Source organism: Gavialis gangeticus, unplaced genomic scaffold (assembly GCF_001723915.1).
Source record: "Gavialis gangeticus isolate Ggan-Ray unplaced genomic scaffold, GavGan_comp1, whole genome shotgun sequence".
Classification (NCBI taxonomy): Eukaryota; Metazoa; Chordata; order Crocodylia; family Gavialidae; genus Gavialis; species Gavialis gangeticus.
This window is the reverse complement of record NW_017729008.1, coordinates 42531787-42550806: the sequence shown is the minus strand read 5'-3', so window position 1 is coordinate 42550806 and position 19020 is coordinate 42531787. Positions and strand designations below refer to the sequence as shown.

Here is a 19020-nt window from a genome sequence, read left to right as displayed (position 1 = left end):
CCCCCCCCCTCAGAGAGGCATAAGCTCATTTTGGCAGATGCTATGAGCGGACATCTGATGAGGCAGGTCATCACCTACACAAGTGTATGCGTTTCTGAATGAGCCTGCTTCTAAGGTGCCACCTTGCCCTGCCTTTCTGCCTTTCCCAGTGATGCCTGCCTTAGTTTGGGGAAAGTCAGCTCCATGCTCTGGCACCTGCTCAGAGTGAAAACTTAGGAAAGCCCTGTCAGCTTTCACTTCTGTTATGGAGCAAGAGTATGTGCAATCTGTATATGCAAGGGTAACACTGCCAAAACTTAGGTCAGCTTCATTACACTCTTGCTTTGGAAAGCTCTGAGCAGCAGCAGAGGCAGGCAGAGGAGTTATTTCCTGGGGAAGAACCAAAACTGGAGGCTGGAGGAAGGGTAGAATAAAAGACATGTCAACCCCCTTGTAGCAGTTGAATGGCAGGGGACGGGTACAATAGTGAGACTTTCTTTCTACGACCAGTAGGTTGTGGGTGAGTGGGAATGGGAAGAGGAAATGTTTTTTTTCTTTGCAGTAACAGTCACTAGGGGCTTGGGAGGGAGGGAGATCCAGATCTATCAGGGACTGATGTGAAAGCCAGAATGCCAGCCCGCTCCCTATTCACATCAGTTGTGGGTGAGCTGTTCATCCCAGGTGCTGCCCCAAGACAGCAAACCCTCCTTCCTCTCCTGAAGCATCAGAAAATTCTCCTATGTTGGTCTCTGGCTTGTAAGCAGCTCGTCATTTCTTCCAAGTCTTGGTCTAAGTGTGTTGGCAGGAAATTCACGTGGGTCAAGAGATCAGTAGGCTGAAGGTGCTTTGTTGCAGCTTGCTAATACCTTTGAGACGTGTAGTGGTGCAGTGCATTTACTTGGTGGCAGAGAGGAAATCGTACTCTCGATTCTGTAGAACGGCTACAGAACGGATGTGGATGCTGGGATTTCTGGAAGAAAGATCCCCTGCGTAGGTGAGCAGCTGCCGTCGTCTGTGCTAGTGACTGTTTACTCCTTTTTCTTCTGGCAAAGATTCTCAAGGACGGTGGCTTCCTGACCCCCATTCTCACTCGGCTGATGAACTTCTTCCTGTTCTCAAGAGGGTGAGTTGATGTTGGACTTATTGTATGAGACAAGCCTAGCCTGACAGGTGGATGGAGTAACCAAAACCCACAAAACACTCCCACTTGCATCTTTTCAGACACTGCATGGCTAGTGCTTACGCATTCCTCCCTGTGCAGGCAGTGGGTCCATGGGCAGTTCATGAATAGAGGCAGATGCATAGTGTTGAGCCATAGTTGAGCGAAGCCCCCTTTAACACCCTGGCCTTTTTAAACCCCTTTCCTTCTTTCAAAGCTGCTCACTTGAGGACATCTGCTAGGTATGACACTGTCCCGTTCCCGAGGGTGACTTCTGGTGCCCCACAAGAATAATAAGAGTTGGGTTCTCTATTGAAGCAGCTTTCCCAGAGGCATGGAAAATGGGCTGGCAGGGCCTTCAGGAGGTCCAACCCCTAGCTCAGGGCAGAATTTAAACCATCCTCTGTGTCTCTTGAAATGCTGCAGGGATTTTCATGTGTCTCTGGATATTTCCTCCCCCAGGCTTGGGGCAGTCTTTGGACCATACACACAGCCTTCACAGGCGGAGTACTGGGACATGTGGACAGCCATCCGGACCAATGATGGAAACCTCGTCATTGACAGGTGCATTCCTTTAACTTCTCCATCGACCCCTCCGTGTTGGCAGCTGCTTCTCTTGGTGGCCAAGGTTTTCACTGCCAGAAACGCAGCCCTGGCTGCATGTAGATGGAGCATGGAGAAGGAAGAGCCGGCAACCCAGTCCCAGCCAAAGTGTGCTGGTTAGATGCTTGTTGCACAGTGATTGAGGTCTGAAGGGGAGATGGGCCATGCACTGTTAGGGTGGGCAGTGGCTGTGGAGAGATCACAGTCCGCACTGAAGCAGTTTGAAGAGCTGTGCTCTATTTAGAGTGGCAAAGCAGCACAAATATCCCCTTGGATGGTGGAAAGCATCTGAGTGTGGTCTAGGAGGCAGAAATACCCAAGTTCTGTCTCTGCCCCTGGCTTCTGTTGTGGCTTGGACAAGTTGATTTAAACTACCTGCAAGAGATGCCGAAGGAGTTTATGCTTTTTCTCCTGTTTTCTGATGGGTCGTTTCCTTCAAGATAAGCTGAGAGGTTCATGTTCAGTGCCAAGAATGGTTTTCTCTGCTTCAAGTTTTCCCTTGGAGGATGTGGCAGTGCAGGTTATGTCCCTTCAGCTCTCATTTCAACTGGTAAGGGGTGGGAAATGCTCATTATTTAACATGAGCAGAGAGTTAGGTGGCTATGCTAGCGTGAAGTCAAGGCAGATTTGCACCTGAGGCAGACTGAATCAGAGAGGCACCCGCTCTTGTGAGCAACGGCTTGCTTATGCACCTCTGATTCAACAAGTCTATAAGGTGCAAATCTACCCTGCCTTTCATTTAACTTGAGTTGTCTTCCAGCTGTTTGGGTGGGAGCTGAGGCAGATACGCGGCAGTGAAAGGAAACAAACAGAAGTCAGACACCTGAATGGAAATCACCTCCTTCCTCAGTTCATTGGGTTTCACTATGGTGCCTTTTCGCATAAACCTGTTCATTGTAGGGAGAGATTTGTAGGAAGATTGTAAAAATGGCTTCTTTTTCTTCCACGCGGCATCTTCAGCTGCTGCGTCTGTGGAACAGGGCTCATTGCACTCCTTCAGTCCCTTGCCAGCTGCTGTGAGGCATTGTTAAGCAGTATCTGTAGGACATAAGGAAGGTATAAGTGTCCAGTGTGGTGATAGCCTAGAGGAGGCTGTTGAAAGGACCCTGTCACGGTGCTTTTCATACAGAAGACAGGGCAAGGTGGCACCTTGGAGACTAACTAGTTCAGAGAGACATGATCTTTTGCAGGTAGAAACCTACTGTGGCACGTACACTGCCGTGAATCTCATCCGTGACTCCTCAGTGGACAACTCAACTCAACTCAACGCTTTAATGGGAAAATCAGTGCAAAAATCTTTCCTCTAGGATTGAATGGCCGTCAGGCATTTGCCTTCTTCACTCTGCACTATGTTGTCAGAGGATCTCCCTTGCTGGAGGTCAGAAGAACCAGTCATGGCTCTTTTATTTTGTTCTGAAGATAGGCTACGATGCCCAGCCTTTGGCCACGCTGCCACCGGCCATTTATAGTAGATCTAGCTGCTACTAGTGGGAGCTGAGTCAACACCAAAAGGAGGAGATAAGAGGATTATGGGATTGACCCAGATGGCTGCACTCACCAGCTCTCTGAACTAAGACCAGTTCAGCCAAGATGAGGCAGGGATGTGTTTTCAAAGCTGGCTGCTACCCTAGAAACCCCACTCCTATCTCCAGCCTGGTGTTAGACCACCATGGGCTTTCCCTGGATTCAACTGTACATCCCTCCTGCAGTCTGCTCGCTAAGCTTATTCAGTGCAGCTGTCCAGGCTCAGAAGGGTCTTTGCAGTCATAACAGCTGAGAACAATTTTAAATGCAAATTTTAGAGCCAGGAGGAAAATGTTGCGGCCTTCGGAAAGCAGCTTCGCAGCCCCGTAGCAGAGGCGCTGCTCTGAGTAGCGCTGAGAGATCAACTTAACGGCAGGTCTGCACTGCTCAGAGCAGCTGTGCTCAACATTTTGGCTCCACGAGCTGGATGAGTGTCCTAAAGCTGGTGTGCGGGCTGGATGGAGCCCTGCGCATCAGGATCAGGACCCTCCTGTCTCACTTCTGCATGCCAGGATTGGGCCCCAACACCGCCTCTGCCTGCTGGGTTTGGGCCCTGGGGGGCACTGCCCCCCCACTCCCACAAACCAGAATTGGGGCCTGTGGGCCTGGTGCTGCCCCATCCCAGCCACCTACATCAGGCCTGACCCCGAGTGCTGGGATCGGGCATCCAATCCAGGGCTCCCCATGTGTCTGGCCATTCAGCAGCAGGGGAGCGGTGCCTCTGCTCCCTCGCTGCCAAATTTCCGGAGCTGTGCAGGCCAGATGTGGCGTGCAGCTGGGGTCGAGCACTCCTGGTGCAGAGGGATCCTAGCCAGCTCAAAAACAGTAAAGCTGTGTTAGCGTGGTGGGAAACTGGGTTAATTAGCTCAACAGAGAGCTGTGCATGCTGTATCAGCTCCTTGCCAGCTTGCTCCGGTCTCTGAAGTCTTCAGAACAGTTTGCACAGGAAGGTGGAACCAAATGTCGCTGTCCCTTTTTTTCCCCTCTCTCGATCCCACTCCTCAGCAAGGGGCCTTAATGCTGCCTCCTCCTCAGGCAGTCGGGGCTCGGCTTGTGGTAGAGGTGATCTCTTTTATGAGACCAACAAAATTTTTTTGCAAAAATCTTGTTGAATTGCAAGCTTTCGGGCACAAACGCCCTTCATTAGGCATCGGAGAAAAGATTGTAAAAGTTCTTCTGGGTAGACATGAAAGTGCATATTTCATAGGATTTCACAGAGGAGTTGATTAATGGAAAACTCCTCCTCTGGGCAGCAGTTTTTAGCTGGTAAGGAGCCTCTCACCTCCTGTGAGGATCTGTGATGATGCAAATGACGAAACAAAGGCAGGAGCAGGATCTCAGGTTTCAGACGGTTCGAGTTGCTTCCTCCTTGGGAAAATATGAAGATTTCATTTAAAAAAACTGGCTCAAATTTGATACCTTCCATGTGCCAGGTATCCAGGTTGTAGCCGTATCGGTCTAGAGGAAAAAGCAATCAGGGCTCATGGTAGAGGTGATCTCTTTTATAGATATAGATATCTTTTATAGGAGATATCTATAAAAGAGATCACCTCTACCACGAGCCCCGATTGCCTTTTCCTCTAGATCAGTATGGCTACAACCTGCATACCTGCCTCCTCCTCAGTAAACTCAAACCATTTCCTACCTAGGCGCACAGGCAGCTGAGAGCTGAGGGTCCGTCCGGTAATTTGACTGCAGGAGCTACCAGATCTGCTTTTCCGCGACTCCACTTTCAGCAGGCTAATTACATCCTTTCAGGCAGCGCAGAAACAGTGGCGCATTCAACAGATCCCGATTCAGGCCCTGACTTGGGGAGCTGCACTGATGGCTGCAGTGGAGGAGCTGGGGTTTTGTTCAGTGGTAACCGGCAGCTCTGAGCTCAGCTGTGACCCGCTTGTTTCAGCAGGAAGGACAGTACTTTGCAGGTAGCATGCAGCTCTTTTAGGGCAGGGGGGAGCTCAGTCTTTTAGGTTAATGGGTTCATCCTCATAGCGGAAATCTTCGAGTGCTTCACCTGGGCAGGTCAGCACCATTATCCTCTGTTACGGTTGGGATTACCGAGGGCAAGGCAAAGTGGCCTAGTTCCCAGCTCCATGACTGGGACACTGGAACGTGCTCACGCCTCCCTGGGTTTATCGTGAAAGGAAGTGGTGTTGTGTTACACGTCTCTGCTGGAGCGCAGTGCCAGCGAAGATGCTTGCAGCAGGGGCGTGGGTGCTGCCACATGATGGGGCCTTTTGCAGTCATCTTCCACCTCCAGCAGCGGTCATTATCTCCTACCTCCTGCTCCTTGTCACCCCTCAGCCACTGCTCCAAACACTAACACAAGGTGCATAAATGGCTTGCTGGAAACTGAGGCCAGCAGCATGCCATCCAGGAGCAGCTGTCGAGGCCAGGAGGAGCAGGCCGTGTGCTATCCAGGCCTGGTAAAGCCTCCTCTGAAACAGGGAGATGCTAATCGGATCCTGTCTGCGTTACTGAATAGACTCAACGTGTGACGTCCGGGGTTAGTCCCTTGGATGCTGTGTCGTGGGGGACCGTGCAGCTCACTCAGCATCTTTGGCTTTTTTTTTTGAATAGCTGGTCTCCTCTTTCAGGCATTGTTTTTACTGCCCCTTCAGACAGCCTGAGGCGAGATCCAGAAAGGAGGACAGTGCTTAGAGTTAGGTCCAGAGCAAGGCTGAGCAGGCAGACTGTTCCCAGCTCTGCCAAAGAAACGTTCGTGACCCTGGGTGAGTCTTGGGGACTGAATGCTCCAGGGGTGCTGAGCCACTGCGTGTCCCATTGAAACCAAAAGGCATCATAGTATTATAGAGAAATAGGGCCAGAAGGGACCTCCAAGGGTGCTGGATATGCAACCCTCAGGCTGAGGCTGCCTGGTCCATGTGAAAGGAAGGATAATGTCTGATTTACAGGGCAGGAGCGGTTAGCACCTTGTTTGCAAAGTGCTTCACAATCCTCTGAAGGAAGAAGAGAAGGCAACACAGAGCAGATCCCTCTGCTGCTGAGGTTCAGCCAGGATAGTGCCAGGTAGATAGAGCTCATTAGGGCTATACACGTTACGCTGTGCTCTCTGATCTCGGCAGGGTTTGTCTCCATGTGCCCACCCCACTGTCAGTGCAGCCTGGTACCCACGCTAGCAGCATCAGAAGATTTGGGGATGCTGTTCTCAGGACAGAGCCAAGGCATTGCCCTCAGGCTACGGGTCCAGAAGTCAGCACCTGCTCTGGGGCAGAGGGCTTCAGCCTCCAGGACTCTGACTCCAGCCCCTTTTGCTGAATTGGGCTGCACTGGGGAAGGGAAAGAAAATACAGCCAAGAACTCCCCTCACTGATCCTCTTGTTCTCTAGTATTTTACAGTACATAAATCAGCGGAAGCAGCACAGAGACCGCTGGGTTGGGGCTCTGGCCTCCACCACTGTCCCACGTGAGTAGGAAGTCAGTTTATCAGGTTTATTAAGTTGGAAGAACTTCTCTCACAGGGTCTCAAAGACAGGGACCAGCCTCTCACTCTGACCTTCCCCCCGGTCAGACGGGGGCATGGGGATTTTTGTCCCTTGGGACACAAAAAATCTATTCACTTCCCCCAGCTGCAGTGGCTGGAAGTTGAAGTTGGACAAATCCGGCCTCGAAATAGGGTGGAGGGTGACAACCATGGGAAGAACTGACTGCTGTCAGTGGAGTCTCTGTCACTGGGGTTATTCAGTGCTGCTGAGCTTATTCTAAAAGAGATGCCCTAGCTCAAGCAGGAGCTGACAGCTCCTGTGGTCTGGGCTGTCCAGGTTAGACTAGATGGTGACAGTGATGCCTTACGAGTTTTGTAATTAGCTTCCCAGTTGCCAGCTTCCAGCAGGAGGATCTGGGCTACATGCCGACTTTATGGAAATGGGGGACCCCTCCCTAGCTTGCTCCTGCGGCCTTTGGTTAAGGGCAAGTGAGATGCAGGGGCATCCGAACCCCAAAGCCTCTGGGCTTAGGCTTGCACATAGGATGCCCACAAATGAATTTGGGAATATCTAATTTGGGAGGATACTTGCTGACTGTAGCACCACATAGGGTGTTTGAACGATTGAGTGTTGCTCAATCGAGAGGATTCGGAATTGCTGTGGCTCATTTGACCCGGAATATGAAAAGTTTTCCAAAAACTCTCCTGAACTTAATCCATGAATACAGATAAGGCCATGCAAGGTTCCCCATCCCCGTAGACTTTGTTCTCCCCCTTGCACAGCTACGGCACGCGTGCCTACTCCTTTAACCACACTGGTCCAGGGTATTTCCAGCTTGTCAGAGCAGACAGGGCTGGAGTGGCCCAGCTTCTTCGGAGCGGAGGTTCCCATGCTAGTGTCCGCTCAGGCCTGTACGTTCCAGTGCGACAGGTGCAAAGTCACAACCCCTCAATTTTCATGGAGCTCCCCAGAGACCTTGCTGCACTGATGCCCGTGTCTGTGTGCCGGGTGCTTCTGCCCCGTTCACCACACAAGATGAACTGCCTCAGGCTCATCTGACGCACCAGGCCCTTTAGAGGTCGAAAGTCCTCGACCCTCCACCAGCTGCTGGTTTACTCAGGCAGGTAAAGATAATGGGTTAGGAACATCCTGGTGGATAAAGCTGTGTCTATGCTTCTTTCTTGCAGTGCATTTAATCTACGGGCCCCTGGATCCTGTGAATCCATATCCAGAGTTTCTGCAGCTTTACAAGTAAGTTGTTGCCATGTACTGGGCAGAGCTAAGGACTGATTTTGGTGCAGGGGCTGCTGTGTTCAGTGCTGAGTTTTGATTTCCTCCTCACTTCACATGGTTAGGAATCAGTGGCTACACTCTCATGAATGACAGTCATGTAGATGCCCAAGTGTGCTCTGCTTCTTCATTGCCATCCCCCTTTTGAAAGCCACGCAGCTTTGCTTCTCCATAGATCAGCAGCTCTCAGCCTTTTTTAGACTCCTGACACCTTCAGAAGCTTCAATTGAGGTAAATAGGTGTGTAGCAGGATTTGCAGATTTGAGGAATCTGATGGGCCATGGCATGAAAGCTTGTGCTGTGATGACAAGACACAAGAAGAAAAAAAGGAGACCTCTCAGATGACCCCTCTTAGTTTTCACTCATTTTTTGAGTACAGAAAAACAACAGAGCAATTCTTCTGTTGCAAAGAACTCAGCAAGACCCCAACGGGATGGACTGTTTTTATTACTCTGGATTCCTCTTTGAAATCTCCAGGTTCACCTTGTGAATCCTGTCTGCACACCTCCCCGTGCTCCCTGCAGTACTCTTAAAAGAATCTCAAGGTACCCAGCTGAGAATCGCTGATTTAAATTAATAGGAAGGCACGTGATTTCTGAAGGGTCACCACTGCCAAGCACTGAATGTGCTGTCAAACAGAGCTGGAAGTCTTTCCCCACTGACTGAATTTAGTGTGGGGAAAAAAAGTCTCCAGGTCAGAGAGGAGAGTCGCAGAACTGTTTTGAAGGCAACACCTGGAACATGAAAGCAATCTGATGGGTTAGTTTTGTCTCAGCCCTTGCTGCTAGCGATCCCGTCACCTGAAGGAACTGCTGTTTGCCAGTCAGATCAGACAAAACTTGAGGTTCTCGCTCTACTTAAAAGGGTCAGTTAAGCACCCTCACGGTGCGGGCACTGCGACATGTTGTGCATTTTTAATCTCCCAGCTTTGATTTAGTCTCCCAGCTTTAATCAAGTCAGGTCCACTGTCAGCTTCTGCAGTATCACGTTACAGATGCTCAGTACAAAACAGCTCTCCACTGGAACACGCAGTTGTCCCCACCTGCATAAAACCATTTATTTTGAACCAAATAAGCAGTGGCTCGAGGTTCGGCCATCTCAGGACTCCTTTTTACTGCCATTCCACTTCAATGGTGAGGGATGTAACCTGGGTACACCTGAAGACTTGGCCTTTTGCAAGCTATTGCATCGGCTCATGTTCATGTAAAAGCACACAGACACCCTGGATCAGGGTGCGATGGCCAACCTAGCAGGAATAGCACTTTGGTTAAAAATGGCCACTGTATCACAAGACCCCTTGCCATAGATGAGGCATCTACTCTGTCCTGGCAGCCTAAGCTGCCTATGCCACATACCCCAGTTCCCACACTTAATGTTTGTTGTGTTCTTCCAACAGGAAGGTGCTTCCTATGTCCACAGTCTCTGTTCTTGATGACCACATTAGCCACTATCCGCAACTTGAGGATCCTACGGGCTTCCTGAACGCATACTTGAACTTCATCAACTCCTTCTGAGCACCAGCAAACTCTCTGGCTCATGTCTGCTTTCCATTTCTGAACCAGGCAGTGGTGGAGCGGATGCAGACTTTGTTTCCAGATCAGGCGCTTTAAGGCTTTTGCCTCAGGCCACAACATCCCCATATACACCTGAACCTTCTGAATGTGGGGAGGACAAGCCAGCAGGATGGATGCTGTTTGCCTTCCTATGCATACCCAACTCATTTCCTACCCTGACAGCAGCTGGGCACCAGGAAGCAAGAATGGGGTTGTACAGGGGGGCAACATCTCTCAAGTTGCTCCAGCAGTCTTTACCGGTCTTACCCCCAGAAGACACTGCAGGAAAGTAGCTCTTCATTGGAAACCATGCACCAAATAGCTCATTTCCAAATCCCAGGCATGTGTCTTTTCTCCTCCACGTGTGCATCAAACTGAGCCGTTGCACAGACAAGGTTGAAACGACCCGTCTGTGTTGTTTTAAAGTGTTACTAACCCTGAGTGTCAGGATTTAAAATACATGAAAGCAGTCTAAGGGCTTATCAACACTGAGTGTCCTTCCCTCGTTGAAGCAGCAAAGCCCTCAGTCCCTAGGCAGTTAAATTGCTGCAGCTGGCAGGTCAGTGTAGACCTGCCCCAAGACAGCACCTTGGCTTCTTGCCATGCACCCAGCTTTGCTAATTTTCGGTGCCATCAGCCAGTAACAAAAAGAGGCCTGCTCTAACCCTTGCTGGCTTACAAGAAGTCCATATGCTCTGCTTTAACACAGTTGAAGCATCAGCCTGAAGCACAAAGGGATGGGGGCTCTTTCCTGGAAGCTTTAGTTTCAGCTAAATTGAATTGCTAACTACAACTACAGGACTGGCAACAGCATCACCAGCGAGTTCTTCTGGGCAGCTGCTACTTAAAATCACAGGTTTGCTACTTAACCCATTTTCCTAGCAGGGGCTGGGAGAAATTACCTAGAGCTTCATTCACCCTGGTTAGGTAAGCGATTCCACTCTCATTCTGAAAACCTTACGTTCATTGGCACAGGAAGCACTTTACAACTCTTAAGCCCAGCTCCTGAGGAAAAAAACCCCAACAACTGTCCCATGACAACTGCATGAAGGACATCAGTGTCTGTTTTTAAGAGGCAGGGCATTTAACTAGGGAGCACCAACGCTTTGCTTTAGGCTTATGGGTGAGAGGGGTAATTCATAACCCAATTTAACCTTAATGGGACATTTAAATCTCTCTAGGCTTTACCTGGTTTTGGTCCAAAATGTATGCTGTATGTTGGAGGCAAGAATTCTTGCAGGTGATATCTTTTATTGAACCAACTGCATGGTTGGGCAACATAGGGAGTGTGTATACATTAAAATCATAAAAATCAAAGGACCGGAAAGGAGCTGCAAGATCACCAAGTCATGGGCAGGAGGTTATTGGGCTCAAAATGATCTAGGAGAAGTCTTCCAGGTTTGTTCTCTTGGTAGAAAAAAAAAGAAGTTACCCACAACCACCTGTACAGACATTCGAATGCTGAAGCTCAGCAAGAATGCCCTGCAGGCTCCCTTAGTCTTCCTGATGACAGATGGCAGCAATGCAGAAATTAGATGCCCCAGACTGCCTAGGGTCAGCTTGTGTTATTAGCATGTACAGACATGTGTTCTCTTAAGAGAAATGCTCCTGGAAGTGATTTAACCCTGGCTGATCCCACGTTATTTTTCTCTCGGAGTGGTCATTTTCATTCTGGGAGACAAAGCTTGAACATGTATATGCTTGTGGTTTCTCCTGGGACAGTTGCGATTCTCCCAAGAGAAACTGAATGTCTGTTGGAGGCCTCAGGCAAGCTTGAGGGCATCACAGTACCCTTTCCTCAGGCCTCTGGGAGATAACACCCACAAGAATTGCTGCCTCTCGTATTTCCTGGACCACCATGGCAACACCATCACCTCAACACTACCAAAATATTTTGTATGTTGGCCTTTTTCACAGGAACTAGGGGGAGGGAAGGAGGAAAGAATCATTAAGTTGGTTCTGAAGCTGCCTCAAGAGCTATCACTTTGTGAAATTGCTAGGATCTCCAAATACCCTTCAATAACAAGAGTTTCCTATTGAATGATGGGGTGTACGTTTGTTGGGCTGCTTTTCCTGTTCTGAACTGAGGTTTATCACAAGCTCATCTGAGCTCCTGCAATTCTCCCATCCCAGGACTGAGAAAAGCCAGAGCAACAGGCACACGTTAAAGAGTGTGCACTACTACTGCAGTAGTGTAGAGATTTTATTTTACTAGGAGCAGTTTGAATCAGAAATCCCACAACTGTGAACTGGAAGAATCCATGTTTATTTTCTGTTATTAAAAATCTCTTTTGACAAAAGTCAGACTCATTGGTTTTTATCCTCTACCAGGCTGAGAAACTTCCCCATTCTCTACAAGAGAGGCAATAAGTTAGGCAGGAATGTATCATGACCAGAGGAGGGGGGATGAGAGAGAGAGAGAAGCCGGCATTAACCAGCCAGTGCCACTTACTGTAACATACAAAATATTTACCAAACTGAGGAATAAAAACTACATGCAGGAGGAGACAGGTGTTTGAGGCACCAGTGTAGGGCCTGCTGGTGGAGTCCCAGCCACAGGTACTAAGTGTTGTGCTTGACAGCCTATCATGGACTTAGCCAACAGAGGCCAAGATGACATCAACAGGCGTTTCCTCTTTGCTCCTGACAGTCACCTGCATGGTCACACCATCTCCGAGGGCGAGCCTGGACCTCACCAGGATATCGTGGCCTCCTCTGTACACACCTGGGGACAAAATTATAGAGTAATACCAAAGCAGCTCAATCAGTGACTTGGAGCCTGGAAACCTGACTGCTGTGCATTCACAACCTGGCTACTGCAGGAGCCAATTGAAGCTTTAGCCACCTCTGGAACAAGAAGTGGTTGACAGCTAGCAACAATATCCAGATGGATGCTGTTCTAACGGACTGCTAGGATAGCCTGAGGATGCCTGACTCAGGAGGTTAGAAACCAACCAGCCAAAGTTAATGGCCTTTCTGCGAAAAAGTGAACGTCCTTCCTTTTCTGCTCCATGAACAGAGGTACTCGGAGCTCCATGCCATAGGCAAGAGAGGACGGAAAGAGAAGCCTGGAGGGGCTCCAACCAGTGGCCCTTTGTGATGCTAAGCTATGCCAAATGGCTCAAAGACAATGGACAGCCAGGTCCATAGAGGTAAGGTCTCCAAGCGCTGGCTTACAAACTGCTCCAGACCTTTCTGAAATCGATGCATAGACTCACAAGCCTGGAAGCGATGTCTAGAGGGCATCTAGTCCAACCTCCCAATCATCTAGTCCGTAGGCAGACAGTCATCTAGACAAACATCTAGTCCATATGCAGACACTTGTGGGGACCCTATCCGACTCCAGCATATGTACTGGGATGCTTCAGTGCAATTTTGCATAATATAGCTAACAGCAGAGTAAGACGGCGTAAGAGCTTTCTAGAGTCCTTCCAACTCCAGGGATTCCCAAGAAATATGGAGTGCAACCAAGTACAACAGCAGCTTTCAGTGCCTGGCATATCAGGATGGACTTTGGTGAGCAGGAAGAGTGAACTAGGAAGTGCCCTGATGCATTGTGGCCTCAGACTGACAGTGGGCAGAGAACTCAATCTATGGGGTACTTAATCCACAGGTTAGTCTCTTTAATACCCAATGGAAAGAGCAGCATTGGAAAAGGCACGTACCAAACAGCATCCCTCGTAGGCAACAGGTCCCTCGTCTGTCAGATGGATCTTGGCTTTCTATAGAAGGTTCTCAGAGAACAGTTCTGTGCCCTACTGGAGCACTAACTGCCAGGACAACAAGTCTGCATTGCAGGGGGTGCATCATTGGTTCCTCAATAGAAGGATGAAGCAGGGAGTGAGGAAAGCATGGAAACATGAAGCCCAAAGGGGGCAGCGCTTACCAGCAAGATAGAGCGTGTGGGCATTCTTGTTCTCTGGCACTTTGTCCGACCTCTCGCAGGGCTGCATGCCTAGGAACTTGACGATGTTATTGACAGCTTCTGTATTCAAAGATTGAAGGAGACTGTTATCTGCACCCGGTCTCTGCTTACAGGAACCCTGGCACTGAAGTGGAACACTTCTAGTTCACCAGACCTTCTCCGAGCACCAAGCAGCCAGCACATCGTGCTACCTGGGCAAGACGTCTCTGCAGTCTCCCCACCTAACAGTGCCTCTTCTGCCAGGGGCAGCGTAAGACTATAACCCTCCCCAGTCTGCTGCTCTAAGTGGTTTCTTGTTGCTCCCAAGTCCAACATCACAGCATTAGACCCTGCTGCTGGATCACTGAGATACTAGACTCTACCAGGCACCAGAAGATTCCCACCAAGCTGGGCAACCATCGCAGCTGGGTCACCAACCTATTACAGCAGGGGGGCTGTCTCACCGTCTAAGGTTTTAATTGAGCTGAGAGCAAAGGTTTCCTCCTTCTCGAAGTCGTCTCCCACTTCCTCCCAGGCGGCAGCAAAGTTGGGCTTCAGGACTTTTTGAATATGATCGGACACTGTCACCTCCAGGTCTTCCAGCTGGGAGAGAAACAAAGGGAGGTGTTCGGCTGCACACGGTTACACTGTAAGGCAAAGATTCTTTGCAAGGGGAAAAGTCAGGTAACAGCTCTGCCCAGAATTATTTCTGATACAACCCCAGTGGGCCTGGCTCTCTCTCAGGACTGCCCATTAACACGTCCTAGATAATAGAGGGGCAGCCCCACTGGTGGCTACTACTTAAGACTTTTAAACAATTACTTCAGGGAGGCAAGAGTACATTGGTAGAGGGGACATCCAGCAAGCAGGTACCAAGGCAGCTCAGGGAGAGGCTGGATAACATGCCTAGACCTACTCTATGGAGGGTCACTTCCAAGCAGCCTTCAGGCCGCCAAGGGTGTGAAGGAGTTTAGGCCGTGCCCAGAAGTGTAATAGGCACGTTGCTGAGGCCATGGAGAGCTAATCCAGGGCCCAGACATGCTGGGAGAGAACAGAAATGTGCTGGGGCAGGAGGAAGGCTGGCAGAGGGTCACGCAGAGAAGACCAAGTTGAATCTCCATCCAGCTTCTGCACTCTAGCACTAAAGGCTGTTTGCTTTTGGCAGAAGCAGGAGGTTTGGAAGGGGATCGGAATAAGATGAGGGGCTGAAAGCTGGAGCAATCTGGGGATGGAAACAAAGGAGAGCGTGAAGTAAAGGAGACAGCCAGCTGGCTTGGGCAGCTGTGCTCACAACCCCCAAGCGATAGGCAAAACACCCAGGCTCTACAACAGACGTACCACGTATTCGTCATCGTAGCCGTCATCTTCTGGGACCCTCGTGTTCGGGTCACAGTCACGGACTGTGAACTTCATTGTGCAACTGAAAGTACAAGCAACTGGTGGAGGAAGAGGGAAGGGAGAGCACATCAGAGCGTGGGGAACACAGTGTCTTCCACCCAGGCTGAGTACTGGAGCCCAACAAGGGGACTAGGAATGGCAGTATACCTGGCCCATCCCCAAACTACAGGCACAGCACAGCCCGACTGTTACACTCAGTTTAAGGTAAGGGGAGGCTCCTGGATTAGCGACATGCAGAAGCGAAAGCACATGGGAGCCACTGACGCTTAATACTTTGGAGCTAGGTCAAAGAAGAGTCAAGAGCTGTTGGAAATCAGACAGATTAAACCAGAGACATGGGCCCTTGCTCAGGGATTCAGGGTAACTGTAGTAATCTCCAGTGACAATCAGGCCCCAGCCTTAAACATTCAGGTCAAACCAAATCCAGTCCCAGTGGGGTTTTCACTAAGTGCAAAGGCAAGACTAGTCCTCTTCTCTACTGGGAGGGAATCCTCTCACTCCCCAGATTCACAGAAATTTTAACCCTGTGGCTGAGGGGGGACAGCTACCGTAGAACAGCTACCCTGCTTTTACGCTGGGGCCCATCTTGCTGGCACCTCAGTTATGCGGAGTCTGCTCCTGTATTTCGTTTCACTGAGTGCCCGTACATCCAACATGTAGCTCCAATAAGCTCCTGGCAACAAGCCCTTTTCTCCTGGGTTAACTCCAGATTCCTTTGTGTTTCTTTTTCAGTCTTCCACTGGAGTGATAGCCAGGTCAAAAGTGTGTATATATTGACAAAAGCTCAGTCCTACACAAATGCTAAGCAGAGTGGCTACTTGAATGAGAAAAGTAGTAGAATCTGACATGCAGGGTACACAATAAATTAGCACAATGCAAACAGATCAACTGAGTTTAGATGACGGATTGTACAGGATGGTTTGGATAGGGCTGATCCTGCCTCAGGCAGGGGGGCTGCTGGAGGTCTCTTCCAGCCCTCCTTCTCTACGATTCGAATGAAATCTCGCCAGGGATTGATTCAGAATTCGTTCGAGGGGCCGACATAAGTGAAATATCCTCCCTTCTCAATTGGTACCTGCAGCAGGATCATCCTGGGGCAGCTGCACAAGAGTGTAGCACATTCCTGGCTGGTTGTAAGGGAGGCTGGCTGCTGGGATGCAGCAAATGACATCGTAAGCGTCCGATGGCTCCATCTGCACAGTGACCTTCTCCAGTAACTGGTCATTTAGGGTGTTTGTGCAGTCAAACTGCAGGAGAAGCAAAAGAGGGGTGGGGGCTGTGTGTGGCAAAAAAGGTTTTTGCAGTCAGCTTTTTCCCTAGCTTTATCCTGCAATGGCGTCTTCTATTCACTGACCCCCAGCTCTGCTAGTTGGGGGAAACTCTTAAGAGCAGATTGAATTATCTCCTTGTCTTGATCCTCAGAATAAGCCTGCTGTTTGCCAGCCCTAATGACAAGCAATCTGAGGCCTCTAAGTATCACTCAAACTCCTGATTCAGTCAGGTTACAACAGCAAGCTCCCACCAGGAAAAGCTATTCTCCTCCGAGATGGACTAAATACTGATGCATTTGCAAGAAGCCCAGGTGTCAAAAGGAGTCCAGCTAAGGGGCTCAGCTTACCTGGAAAACTATGTGATTGGTGAACGTGTGCTTAATACAGCGAACAAAATACTCTGTTTCAGCTTCTGTAAGCTGCATGGACTCAGATGACTTAAATAATGGTCCTAAGTTCTTGAATTCGGGAATGGCAGCGAGTTGTTCTGCAGAGAAACAGAAACTCAGGCACGTTTTAAAGGAAAAGTTTGGTAAATCACTTCTTCCCTGCGTAAGAGAAGACACAGCACACTAGTAACACCTGAAGCATGAGACCCCCCCCTATCCTTTCAGCCCATACCTTGGTATATGTCCTGGCGAGATGGAGCGACTTTCTCTGGCTTGTTGGTTACTAGTGCAATTTCTGCAAGGAGAGAAGCAAAGATACCACTGTTAAGTTTCTTAACAGGAGTCTCTCAGGAGACCATATGGTTAGGGTAACTGAAATCACTGCTTCCTGGGCCTCTCGGATCAAGTGGGCAGGGCAGAAGGGAGGAAGATTACAATAATGTTGGTTCTAACAATCCTGCAAGATCAGAAAGGCACTGGGGCATGAGAGAAGATAGTCAGACTGGAATGGACTGCACGGCTTTTTGCCTTCCTGTGTGGCAGAGGGCGCAATCCTCATCCCGGGATCTGTTGAGCGTATATTATCAATCTTTGCAGCAGCAGGACCATTGGCTGCTGTGGTCCCCCTGCTCTGCCTGTGGCAGGTTCAGGCGTGATGTTTTGTGGTTGTGTCAGGGTTGACAGTAGTTTTAAAAAGAGTTTAGATTATTGGATGGTTTGGACAGGACTGATCCTGCCTCAGGTAGGGGGATGGACTAGATGACCTCTAGAGGCCCCTTCCAGCCCCTCTTCTCTATGCTTCTCTGATCTAGCACAGTCATTTAAAAACACTTTTGGGTCCCCTCTCTCCTTTCCTCATGCCTTCTCCACCCAGGGGCTCTGGAAGGCAGAAGCAAATGCTTCAGTAGGACAGGAGAGGAAGAGTTTGGACCATGGATAAGAGGGCAAGCTCCACACTTTGGTGGTGAATGCCCAGCTCCACTGCACCCAAGAGCCAGACAGGACCTTCAGAAAGACCCGGGGTGCAGTAAGTGATGTGGTGTTCAAGCTGTCCGCCTTATTCCTGGGCGTCTGGCCACTGGTATAGCAACCCTGATGCTTAACCCACTATGCCGCCCCACTCCTGGAGCAGGCTGTGTCAAGGGAGCTTGGCTGTTACCTGCTTTCTGTTCAAAGTTTGGTGTGGTAGCCAGAGGAACTGTTTTCATGTCAAAGGGTTTGTCAGAAGGCTCCAGCGTGTACTGGTGGAGGGCCTTCTCCATCCCAGGCACAGACACAGTCAGCCCTGCAAAACACAGAGAAAGGGGTCTTGGTCTCTCCTTAGGAACCACTTGAGGTCCAATGCAACAGCACATCAGGCAGCATTTGCTGCTCTGGTCTGGTACAGATTGTCCACTGAACTGGGAGTGGGAGGACGTCCCAGTCAATCTCAGCCACCTGCTTTCTGGAACCGAAGGGCCAAATGCTCCTGTACGGCCTGGTGGCTGGCTCAAGTCATGAGCAAAGCACTGTTAGTGCCTCCAGGGACTGATGCCAACAAGGCAGAGAGCACCAGCTCCGCAGAAGGGACCAGGGGCAGAGCAAGCACCTGATCGAGAGCAGCAATACTTCGAGTCTGAATACTTGGCCCATGTAATTCAAGGATCCTAAGCCAACAGCTACCACGCCCCTCACCGAGATGGGTCATGCCCATTCTGTACTGAGCAAGACAAAACAGTGGTGAATGACTTGTCCTGTGTCACCAGCAGGGCAGGGCTGGACCCAGAGCCCAAATCACCAATACCTCTGCTCTGGCTTCATCACGAACTGTGTTCCCTCTATGCTTCACGCAGGGACAAGCAGAAGCATTACTGCCTTCAGTAGCATGCCTGGCAGCACTCCTTCCAGGTATCCAGAACACAGCGATTGAGGCTGCATGGGGAATGACTGCACCCACACTGCAAATCAGCCCAGCGGACGATACCGCTGCAACATCCGATCAGGAAGCAACAGTGCAGGGGGCTGGGACGAGCAGGGCTGTTTCCATCTCGCTCACCATTGAAGATGTAGGCTGCATTCAGGGCTAGCTGCCTCTGCTGCAGCACATTCAGGTAGAACGTGGCTCGGTCACGGACCTCATCGTCGCTGTCCATCATGCACCTGCCCAGGGAACGGGAAGGGTCAAGAAGGGAAACTGGACTAGATGTGGCAACAGTAGCCTACTCTGTCCTGATGGACTGACACATTTCACACAACACTGTATGCCAGTGCTACATGCAACATCATATGCTAATACAGTAATTAAGGCAGGGTGACCATTCATCCCTAATTAGGCAGGACAGTCCTGAAAGGGCAACATCAAGTCCTGGTCCCAGCTGCATGACTCTGGGACACCATTTGTCCTGGATTCCCAGTGTTGTGAGTGGATCCGAGTTTTCCATTCACTGTGAAAAACCATGGGAAATGGCAGGTTTCCCTTTGCTGGCTGGCACAGTCCTAGACTGCAAGGGCCTGCAGGGTGCAGG

General features: G+C 50.0%; 2 protein-coding genes across 7 annotated transcripts in view; one reads left to right on the top strand and one right to left on the bottom strand.

Moving 5' to 3' along the window:
- Positions 1–10029, top strand: part of MEST — a 35676-nt gene extending 25647 nt beyond the window's left edge. Inside the window, exons 8-12 of one of the 2 annotated variants that reach the window (XM_019509656.1) lie at positions 1032–1102; positions 1601–1702; positions 6616–6692; positions 7899–7962; positions 9398–10029. In XM_019509656.1, the coding sequence (XP_019365201.1) occupies positions 1032–1102; positions 1601–1702; positions 6616–6692; positions 7899–7962; positions 9398–9515 (432 nt within the window). In that variant the 3' untranslated portion in view covers positions 9516–10029. The remainder of the gene's footprint in view (positions 1–1031; positions 1103–1600; positions 1703–6615; positions 6693–7898; positions 7963–9397) is intronic. The other variant, XM_019509658.1, reaches the window with a different exon arrangement.
- A 1770-nt stretch (positions 10030–11799) lies between these two features.
- Positions 11800–19020, bottom strand: part of COPG2 (coatomer protein complex subunit gamma 2) — a 770521-nt gene continuing 763300 nt past the window's right edge. For all 5 annotated transcript variants that reach the window (XM_019509640.1, XM_019509641.1, XM_019509643.1 and 2 more), the window contains 9 exons: positions 18552–18655; positions 17676–17801; positions 16749–16811; positions 16475–16614; positions 15932–16103; positions 14797–14894; positions 13923–14061; positions 13441–13539; positions 11800–12279 (listed from right to left, as the gene is read on the bottom strand). In XM_019509640.1, the coding sequence (XP_019365185.1) occupies positions 12149–12279; positions 13441–13539; positions 13923–14061; positions 14797–14894; positions 15932–16103; positions 16475–16614; positions 16749–16811; positions 17676–17801; positions 18552–18655 (1072 nt within the window). In that variant the 3' untranslated portion in view covers positions 11800–12148. The remainder of the gene's footprint in view (positions 12280–13440; positions 13540–13922; positions 14062–14796; positions 14895–15931; positions 16104–16474; positions 16615–16748; positions 16812–17675; positions 17802–18551; positions 18656–19020) is intronic.